This window comes from Microplitis mediator, chromosome 7 (assembly GCF_029852145.1).
Source record: "Microplitis mediator isolate UGA2020A chromosome 7, iyMicMedi2.1, whole genome shotgun sequence".
In the NCBI taxonomy this organism is placed as follows: Eukaryota; Metazoa; Arthropoda; class Insecta; order Hymenoptera; family Braconidae; genus Microplitis; species Microplitis mediator.
Window position 1 is genome coordinate 12,040,448 of NC_079975.1, and position 11,502 is coordinate 12,051,949.

The window sequence follows — 11,502 nt, forward strand, 5'->3', positions numbered from 1 at the left end:
TGATGATAAGTTAATTTTTTATTATGCAAACATTTTATTAACACCACACTACCAGTGATTAAGTTCGTTGTTGAATCTACATTGTACTTTTGTTTGTTTTTTTTTTAAATCCGTAACAACCAATTTCTATTTAAAAACCTCATTATTATTTATGTTTATAAAAAATATTGATTACTATTTTGTTTTGTTTCCAATTAATTTTATTTCTTACTCTGGTTCATATTTGTTACCATTATTAGTCCTTAATGTTTGAATCATCGGTCTTCTTGTTGATGGCGTTTCAGTATTTTTAGTACTAGCTACTTTTTTACTCCATTTTAACAACCAATTTCCATCTTCATGTTCCTAGAAAATAATTAGGTACCTGAATTTAAATTTAAAATTTGTTTTAAAAAAATTAACTATAGGTAGAGGAAGTGGGGGCAAAACGGGGCCCCTAAAATTTAGAATCCTTCGAAATATTTGGGGACAAAATGGGCCCCCCAAAATTTTTGTTGAGTTTAAATGAATTATGAACAAGGAACCTTTGCAAAGTGTTTGAGATTGTGGTTTGCTTTTAACACATCTAAATAGAAAAATTTTCTGACCTTAAATGCAATAATCCGTTCAATGTATCAGTATACAAACCATTAAAATAATTAAGCGCGAAAAATCAATATTTTAGAAAAATTTATTAATTAGCGTTTTTACCATTGGTCTACTTCCCCTACTACGAAGCTTTGTGGCGAAAAATTGCCAAAGTCAAATAAAAAATTGAATAAGATAGAGAAAAATCTGGCGAATCTTCCGGTACAAAAACCTAGCAACAAAGTTGTATTTTTTTTTGTTACCCATACAGGAAGCCCCAGAGTTGAACGACGGGGCCATGTCTGGGACATTATTGGGAAGCCCATCTTGGTAAACCTATACTGTCCCATGCCCGGGCCATAACTGGGTAATTAGTCTTGGCCATTCCAATGATTACCTAGGCTTGGGCCAAGACTGAATAACCTAGCTTTGGCCAAGCCTAGAGTCACCCTAACTTGGGCCAAGTTTGCGTAACCTAACCTCGGCCGTTGGATGGCAACCTACACTTGGGCCAGGACTGGGTAACCTAGCCTTGGCCGAACCAATAATTACCCAAATTTAAGCCACGACTAGGTTCCCCTGCCTTGATCATTCAATGGCAAGCCAGATTTGGGCCAAGGTAGGATTATCCAAGTTCGGCTATACTTATAGTTTCCCATCCTTGGGCCAGAATTAGTTAACCCACATTTTTTATTAATTATTCAATTAACTCATTATTATGGTTTTTTAAATTAATAACTATTTATTTTTGAATTAAAATAAGTTTTAATTAATAAATATCATAATATTGCGATTAAAATTATTTACAACTAATAATTAAAATATTTTTTAGTTCGTTGTTATTTGCAATCAACATCCGTAATTTTATAATTTTAGTTATAAAAATTAATTTAAGTAAGAAATAACTCATGAATTTCTACAATAAATGTTATTTTTAATATTAGTGGTAAAGCAAGACAATTCAACTGGGTTCTTGATAAATAATCAATTAAATTTAATAAATTTTATTTTTAAAAATTATGTAATTATAATAAAAATAATACGAAATTATTATTTTTTTTCTTAATCGAAAATATTTGTTTAATTGCTCTTTATATTTCATAAAACCAAGTGGTTGTAGTAAAATGAATAAGTACAACATATAAAAGTTTCGGTTCAACATTAGTAGGTTCGTCCAGTAGCTACCGTTCAAACCTAGCGATCAGAAGGACGGCAGTTCACGCCCAGAGCCGAGCAGAATTTTCACCGAGTTTTTTCACGTCATTTGCCTCACTTAAATAGTTTAAATGTTAATGATCACAAACTCTATTAGGATAATAATAATAAAATTTTTTTAAAATTAAATTTATTTGTTTTGTCGATGCATGGGCCAAGTCTGGTAAGCAAGCATGGGCCAGGTCTGGCAAACAAGCATGGCTCAGATCTGGCCACCACGCATGGACCAGCCTTGGCAATGATGCCTGGGCCATTGGTAACAACCAAGCCTGGCACCCTGTTATCATCCCAGACTTTTGCCAAAGCTGGGCCAAAGCGGGTTTACAAGCATGGGCCAGAGATCGACAGCATTGCGCCAAGCGTGGTCCATATCTGGCCCCGTCGTATTTTCCTGTATGGGTATTAATGAAAACGTTTTGCAAGTAAAGCCTCAGTCGACTTTAACGGAATACTGGATAATGATTTTTCTCATGCAGTTAATTGAATGTACAAAATATAGTAATTCAATCTTTTCTGAATCGTTTGGTCACAAAATTTATATGAAAATGTTTATTATTGATTATGGAATTAATTATTTAATTTTATCAACACAAAAAAATACTAGCCTAACAGCTGCTTTATGTACCGGCGTGGTCTGCGCATATCCATAGTGGGGAGAAGTTGCGCGCGTTGCCATTAGTTATACAAAAGTTCAAGCGCGTGAATAGTTCCGATACCATTATGGGAATCATTCCCATAATATTATGGGAATAGTTCCCATACTATTATAGGAAACATTCCTATAATATTATGGGAATGGTTCCCATACTATCATAAAAAAATTAATTCAAAGAAAAGTGTGGTAATCACTTTTACAATACACAGAAATAATATCAAATATAAAAACAAAAATTCAAGCATTGAAAAAAAAATTTGTATTCGGCAAAAACATCAAAATTTTAAACAAATTGTTTTTATTTTAACAAATTTAGCGTCGAAGAAGCTTCATTTGAATCTCTCCATATCATGAGGGAAATTTCTACAGTATTTTGTAAAAAAAAATTTTGTGATATTATGGGAAAAATTCCCATAATATTATAGGGATAGTTTCCATACCATTATGGGAACAGTTCCCATACCATTATGGAAATGGTTCCCATAATGGTATAGGAATTGTACCCATACTACACTTATCCAAAAAATTAAAGGAACAAGAAAATTTTATAAATTTTTTAGTGATTTTTGAAAGGCTGTATTTTCGTGAAAAATGATCGCATCAAAAAAATTAAAAAAGCAAATTGAAGCTTGAAATCTCTAGTTTGAATATCTTCCAGCAAAATATTTTTTTGAGCCACGGTTTTTGCGGAATCAAAGAAAAAAGTCGAGACAAAATTTTTCTAAATTTTTTGGTTTTGTTTTTTAGGTCTACGGGGCCGGGAAAAATTTTTTCAAAAAAACGAATTCTTGGCTCGTTTAGGAAATTTATTCAGCTACAATTTCCTTTTTTCGTTTCTCTGTACGACAATTTGCTGCTGAGATATCAGCCTTTAAATGAAAAAGGAGCCTTTTGTCTTTGATTATTGATATCTCAGCAAGTAATGGTCACACAGTAATTTAAAGGGCAGTTTAATAAACTTGAATCAATTCCTTACAAGCTCCATTTTCGATTTTTTCAAAAAAAAATTTTTTTTCATCCTTGATATCCATTTGAAAAACCCACAAAAAATGGCCATTTTCTGGTTTTTTCGTCAACTCATCGCTATACCCTCGCGGACTTGGAATCACTGTGAAATCACAGTGAAATCACAGTGAATTCACTTTCACCGTGAGTTTACGGTGTGTTTACGGTGAATTCATAGTGAATTCACAATGATTTTGTGCCATTTTGTCATTGTGATTTAGTAGTGATTTCCCTGTGATTTCACTGCGAGTTTACAGTGAATTAATGGTGATTTCACCATGATTTCACAATAAATTTATGGTGATTTCACCATGATTCTACAGTAAATTTATGGTGATTTCACCATGATTTCACAGTAAACTATGGTGATTTCACTATGATTTTACAGTGATTTCACTGTGATTTCACTGCGAGTTTACAGTGAATTAATGGTGATTTCACAGTAAATTGATGGTGATTTCACCATGATTCCACCGTAAATTTGTGGTGATTTCACCATGATTCCACCGTAAATTTGTGGTGATTTCACCATGATTTCACAGTAAATTTATGGTGATTTTAAATTATCAAAAAAAAAGCTGTTCAAGCATTCTTCGAAGTTTGAAAAAGTCTTATAAACTCGGAATAACTTTTAATTTGACGTATAAAGTCAGAGTAATTCCAAGATTTCGGACTCTTTCAGAAGAGTTATTCTGAGTTGATAGAACTCTCAGTAGAAAATTTGTGCAGCTGTCAAAAGAGTCATTTAGAGTTTTTTAGAAAAATAATTGATTTCCTTAACACGTATTTTTCTTTGTACTTTGACAAAAATTGTTCAAGAAAACATTAATGTCATAGTGTAATACAAGATACCCCTGTATTACTATCAAAAATGGATTATCATCTCTCTGCTAACATTCAGCGAGTAACGCATTCCATAAATGCTTCAAGATCAGAATTTATAACTTCTGAAATAAGTATCTTACCAGGGACACTACAAAAGGTGGGCGCGATCTAGTGGTGAGCACTGAACTACTTCCGCTGCTGCTGCCTAGCATCATAACTATTAAATCAATAATCATTAGGATTAAATATATATTCATTAATCTCGAACAAATATATATATATATATATATATATATATATATATATATATATATATATATATATATATATATATATATATATATATATATATATATATATATATTAGGGTGGCGCAAAAAAACCGACTATTTTTTTTTTTTCCATCTCGCATGAAAATTTGTTGGTTTACGATGTTTTAAGAAGCCTCTCCACAAATCAGCTCGATAAAAAATTTTTAAGAGGTCGCTCACGAATTTTGAAAATATCAAAAATGATCGAAATTCGGATTTTTATTTAAAAATTTTTTTTTTTCTCGTGGCAGCAATAGTTTATATTTGTAAAATCATGACTATGCTGAAAATTTCAGCCCAAAATATAAATATTTAAACGGCGCTCAAGAATTTTGAATGTTTCCGAGCGCAGTCTCTTGGACGTTTTTGAGCGACCCTTAAATATTAATAATAAAGCTTCTCGATTTTTTCACCATCAATTTGCATGACAATGAATGAAAATATAACCCGAGAAATAGTTATAATAAGTTATTTACATACTTTTTTATTTTTTAATCCAATTTGTAGGTTTTTTCGCTTATTCAAAACTGACCGAATTTCATTGTTTAAGACTGTTCTGTATATTTTTTGGTATGCAAAAGTTATATTTCAGTGAAATGACAACAATTGAGTTATAAAAACTAATTTAAACTATTAGTTACATATTATCAGTTAATATTCGAAATTCTTGAGCGCCGTTTAAATATTTATATTTTGGGCTGAAATTTTCAGCATAGTCATGATTTTACAAATATAAACTATTGCTGCCACGAGAAAAAAAAAAATTTTTAAATAAAAATCTGAATTTCGATCATTTTTGATATTTTCAAAATTCGTGAGCGACCTCTTAAAAATATTTTATCGAGCTGATTTGTGGAGAGGCTTCTTAAAACATCGTAAACCAACAAATTTTCATGCGAGATTGAAAAAAAAAAAATAGTCGGTTTTTTTGCGCCACCCTAATATATATATATATATTTATTCTAAATGGATATATTTTTTTGTGTCTCAGTAATATTTATTAGAGTTGATATAATAATATGTTGCTTTAATATTTGGGGTTGTTGGCACTGTAAAATAATTTAGTTGTCTATTAAATAAATATTTTCTTAACTTAACCAAATGATTTTATTATCTTAGAGAGAGAATTATTAATGTCAACCAAATATAGTCTATTAAATTATTTATTAAAAATGAGAAAATAGATCATGTCAACGTAATAAAATTAAGTTGTCCTAAATCAATTTTCGTTTAATAGAATTTAACAAAACCAATTTAATTGCCGAAGAGGAATTTTTTTCGTGCATTAAAACTTCCTGTAGAAAATTTGTGCAGCTGTCAAAAGTGTTATTTGGAGTTTTTTATATTTATTAAAATTTTTGGCGGATTACGTTGCCGTGTGCAAAATAATTTGTTGCTAGAAGCTTAAGTGTCAAGAGACGAATTTATAATGCCGACGATAATTGATACTTCAATTACTTGTTACGGCTGGTAATTATTTATACATATATTAAAATATAAATATAATTGTGGCTTAAACATGTTAGATAATAAATCATCTGGTGGAATCTAAAGAAGTAATTAAAAACATTTTTTTTTTTTTTATCAAATTTATAAAAATTTTTTGATAATTCCACTCATGTGTTTAAACACTCATACTATTTCTAAATTTTTTTAAATTTAAAAATCAGAAATAATCAACAGTTAAAAAAAAATAACATGAATATTTTTTTTACATTTTAATAAATATAAAAAACTCCAAATAACACTTTTCACAGCTGCACAAATTTTCTACAGGAAGTTTTAATACACGAAAAAAATTCCTCTTCGGCAATTAAATTGGTTTTGTTAAATTCTATTAAACGAAAATTGATTTAGGACAACTAAATTTTATTACGTTGACATGATCTATTTTCTCATTTTTAATAAATGATTTAATATAGACTCTATTTGGTTGACATTAATAATTCTCTCTCTAAGATAATAAAATCATTTGGTTAAGTTAAGAAAATATTTATTTAATAGACAACTAAATTATTTTACAGTGCCAGCAACCCCAAATATTAAAGCAACATATTATTATATCAACTCTAATAAATATTACTTAGACACAAAAAAATATATCCATTCAGAATGAATATATATATATATATATATATATATATATATATATATATATATATATATATATATATATATATATATATATATATATTTGTTCGAGATTAATGAATATATATTTAATCCTAATGATTATTGATTTAATAGTTATGATGCTAGGCAGCAGCAGCGGAAGTAGTTCAGTGCTCACCACTAGATCGCGCCCACCTTTTGTAGTGTCCCTGGTAAGATACTTATTTTAGAAGTTATAAATTCTGATCTTGAAGCAATCATGGAATGCGTTACTCGCTGAATGTTAGCAGAGAGATAATAATCCATTTTTGATAGTAATACAGGGGTATCTTGTATTACACTATGACATTAATGTTTTCTTGAACAATTTTTGTCAAAGTACAAAGAAAAATACGTGTTAAGGAAATCAATTATTTTTCTAAAAAACTCTAAATGACTCTTTTGACAGCTGCACAAATTTTCTACTGAGAGTTCTATCAACTCAGAATAACTCTTCTGAAAGAGTCCGAAATCTTGGAATTTCACGTAGTGACTGCAGATGGCTCGTTATTATTATTATTATTATTATTATTATTATTATTATTATTATTATTATTATTATTATTATTATTATTATTATTATTATTATTATTATTAATATTAATATTAATATTAATATTGTTATTCTTATTTTTATTAATATTTCCAGTTTTAAAGTTTACAAATAAAATAGTCAGAAATTCACAGGAAATCCACTGCATATTCACTGTGAATTCACAGAAAATTCACTGCCAATTTACTGTATATTTACTGTGACTTTACCGAAAATTCGCGGTCAATTCACTGTATATTCACTGTGAATTTCCTATAAGGTCACTGTAAATTCACTGTAAATTCACTGTGAATTCACTGTGAATTCACTGTGAATTGGCTGCGGTACCACACTAAACTCACAGCAATACCACTGTGAGATAACCATAAATCTACAGTGACCGAATGGCACAAAATCACAGTGATTTCACCGTAATTTCACCATGGTTTCACAATGTTTTTACTATAATCTCACTGGGATTTCACCATGATTTTACAGTGATTCCAAGTCCGCGAGGGTACTCTGCAAATATTGATAAAAAAAATAATGTTGCCACGTAATTTTACAGCTTGATGTACCCCTAAAAAACCCTGAAAATTTTCAGATTGATCCATTAAACCGTTTGTCCGGTCCGATTGCTCAAAGTTTTGCAAAACAATTAAAGGAACAAGTTTTGTTCCTTAAATTGTGTAATCATTACCAAAATGAAAAAATTAATTTTTTTCGGATTTTCTTTTATTTTTGCGTTAGTTATTCAGTAAATGTAAGGTAAAGAGGAAAAAAAAAAAAATTTTCCGAAAAATGAAAAAAAAAACAACCCCCCGAATGAAACGTAAAAAAAAAAAATGTAAAAAAATTCTGGTTTGGTTTTTTTCCAATTGTGAATACATTTTCGAGCTCTTAGAGCTCGAAAATACTTTTGTATGCCGTTGTTTTCTAAAAAAACATTTTTTTGCATTTCTTTCTCCCACGATATCTCGCAAAAGAATTAAACCGATTTTGATGGTTGAGGCGGCAATCGACGCGTTTTATTAAGTTCTAGAGCTGGATAAATTTTAAGATCGAATGATTTAATTTTTCTGTAGATATCTGAAAAAAAAAACGATTTTCACAGATTTTTTAATCAACGATATCTCGTAAACGAATTGACCGATTAAGACGGTTGGGGTGGCAATCGACGTGTTTTATTGAGGTCTAGAGCTGATAAAATTTTGGGAATGATTGATTTAGTCGTTTCAACGATTTTTGCAAAAAAACCGTTTTCTACTGTTTCTTTCGTCGACGATATCTTTTGAACGGATTATCTGATTGAGACGTTCTTGGTGGCAATCGAAAGCTTTTATCGAGTTCTAGAGCTGATTAGATTTTGGAATTGATCGATCCAACAGTTTTCACAATATCCAAAAAAAACGAAAAAAAAAATTTTTTTTTTTTTCGTATTTCTTAAATATCTCAGAGTTTATTCGACTAAATGGTCTAAAATTTTTTTGAAAATCTAAGTTCAGAAGATATTTTTCGAATGCCGCAAGAACCATCTAAATCGGTTCATTCATCAAAAAGATATGAGAGGTTTACATCCACACACACACACACATACACACACACACACACACACACACACACACACACACACACACACACACACACACACACATACACACACACACACACACACACACACACACACACACACACACACACACACACACACACACACACACAAACACACACGGGGTGAAACCAATAACTTCCCGAATTTTTTGAAAATCCTCGATTTTCTCAGCGGAAAGTTAATATAGTCGATTTTTTTGAACCGGTCTAATACTTACACCGAAAGTTTAAATTCTTGCCCTGTTTAAGAGTAAGATAATCCTTTTTTTTTTTTTCACGAGTGAAAAAGTGATAAACAACAGTGTATGCGTCATCCTTCCCACTTAACAGAGGCAAAGTTTTAAACTTGCAGGTGCAGATCTGGTGAAAAATTGTATACAAATCACGGACAGAAGTAGGAACACTCCTAATCCGAGTGTTCGCGACCCTTGCCTTCGACTCGGGTAGGTATTTATACACTCGGTTAGAAATGTCCTGCTTTACTTCCTTGATCTGTAACATACTATTAAGATGAAATAAAATAAAAGTCGAATTTCAGTCGATTTTTTAGATGGCCCATTTTGCCCCCAATTTTAATTTTCTATTTTTGGAGCATATTGATTACAAATGCATGGCAAAAGACTCGAAAATGGAAATCGATAAAAAAAATCATATGTACATCGAATCACACTATAATAAGTTTTCCTCGAATACGAAAGATAAATCCAAAATCAATAAGAGTAAACTATACCTTTTTTTGATCTTTCACCAAGTCTGGGAATTCAGCTCTCTTTCGATTTACTTTTTCGAGATTTATGTTGTCTACTGATTTATTCCAAGGGCCATAATTTCCTCCCGTAGCAGACTCTAACATAATTTGCCGTCTCCTCTTCGATTCACCATTGCCAATGGGATCTGTTTCTTTTTGTGGACCAAGTTCAACAATAGTCTGAAAATCCGCATGTTCACCTAGTCGAAATCCAAGACCAATCCGTGAATCTGTTCCTGTATTTAATTATAAATTACTTCATCTTCAATTCAGTCAATAAACGTGTTTGTACTAAAACCTCTGTATGCAATACTTTGTCATGCTAATATTAATTAATCTTATCTTGGAAAGTATGACGTATTTGATACATTGACGGTGAAAGTTTCTCAGTTTTTGTGAAGTAAAATTATGTAAACGAACAAAATATATACTTGCCTTTTTTAATAGGTGGTATGTTAGAAAATATAAGTGAAAGAATTGATGGTAACTCTTCAGGTATTATAAGTCCGGTCACTTCTAAAACCAGTATAAAATTATTTCAATACTATTATTTAAAAACTCGAAGCATGTAGGTCGGATAAAAAATTTTGAACTCAAAACTTTTATACTGATTCAAGGATTTAAATGAGATGCATACTCGCTTGCAGTGTAATAAGGTGAAGGTTGATTATAATTACAAAACTTACCAGTACTAGTAAACAAAAAAATGCTCAATAAAAAAAAATAAAATCCCATTGTTTAGAGTATATGTATCTTATAATTTAACACATTCTCGTTCATGAACAAATGTCAGAAAATAATTGATAACTGCGTAAATTACAGAATTTCTTACAGAAGAACGAGAATTGTAATATCTTTCACGACGATCAGTTATCGACTACTAGTAGTTGTGTTATTCAATTTACTGTGCATACGTGAGCCGGTGGTGAAAACAAATTTTTAAGTGAAAGGGAACGAATTGAGAATCGAGGTCAATGTGCTCAAGAGTCCACCGTACACTATGTGTTACTCTCTCTTGTTTAATTATATGCAGGAAAAAATAATTCAGATGTTCAGAAATCTACGGGCTGCACTCAATTCTAAATTTAATTTTGAAAAATAAAATCTAATTGAAACTGTAGAGATCAGCAGATCAATGTCCTAAAAAGATTAACATATTCAATCACCAAAATCTCAAAATTTCATTGTAAATCTGATTTTTGAATTCAAGAGAAAAACTTTGAACAAATACGATATCTGAAATGATTTTAAACAATTTCAATCAATTTTATTATATCTATGAGGGTCAACAAATACTCAACTTCGACAAAACTGGATCTACTATGTTGAGGAAATCAAAGATATATTTATATATATATCTACAACCCGCATGGAAAGATATATATGTGAAAAATATACTCATAAATATATGTCAAATACACTGCAAATCCAAGTGTTTAACTAAGTGTGTTAAAATAAAACACGTTTGTGTTTTCTGAAACTTAAGCGCTTAGAAGTAAAACGATATAAACGTTTAAACAATCGCATAAATCATTACAAGTGTTTTAAAGGTTCGCGTTACACACTTAAGTGTTTAATCCGAAAACGTTTTATCCGTTTAAAGAAAAAAACACTTCTATGTGTTTTATTATAAAGCGCTTACTGTTACATGAAACGTTTAAAAAAACATCGAGTGTTTCAAATTAAAACAGATATTCCGGAATTAAACACTTTTTCAGAAAAAACGTTTAATCTAAAAAACATGTATATTATAAAACGCTTAAATTTCTTAAACACTTTAAAAAAATTCTATCAATTTTGTCAATCGACAAATGATACAAATAACAATTTCAAAATATAAAAGTGTAATAATTTTCAAATATATTTATGCATTACGATATAG

General features: G+C 30.2%; 1 protein-coding gene across 1 annotated transcript; it reads right to left on the reverse strand.

The window, feature by feature from the left end:
• Positions 1–10,848, reverse strand: LOC130671064 (uncharacterized). The gene is made up of 4 exons (XM_057474754.1): positions 10,307–10,848; positions 10,056–10,136; positions 9,603–9,856; positions 1–345 (listed from the first exon to the last, which is right to left on the reverse strand). Exons 1-4 carry the CDS (start codon positions 10,353–10,355, stop codon positions 208–210), a joined length of 522 nt encoding a protein of 173 aa, XP_057330737.1. The 5' UTR covers positions 10,356–10,848; the 3' UTR covers positions 1–207.
• Positions 10,849–11,502: the final 654 nt, after the last annotated feature.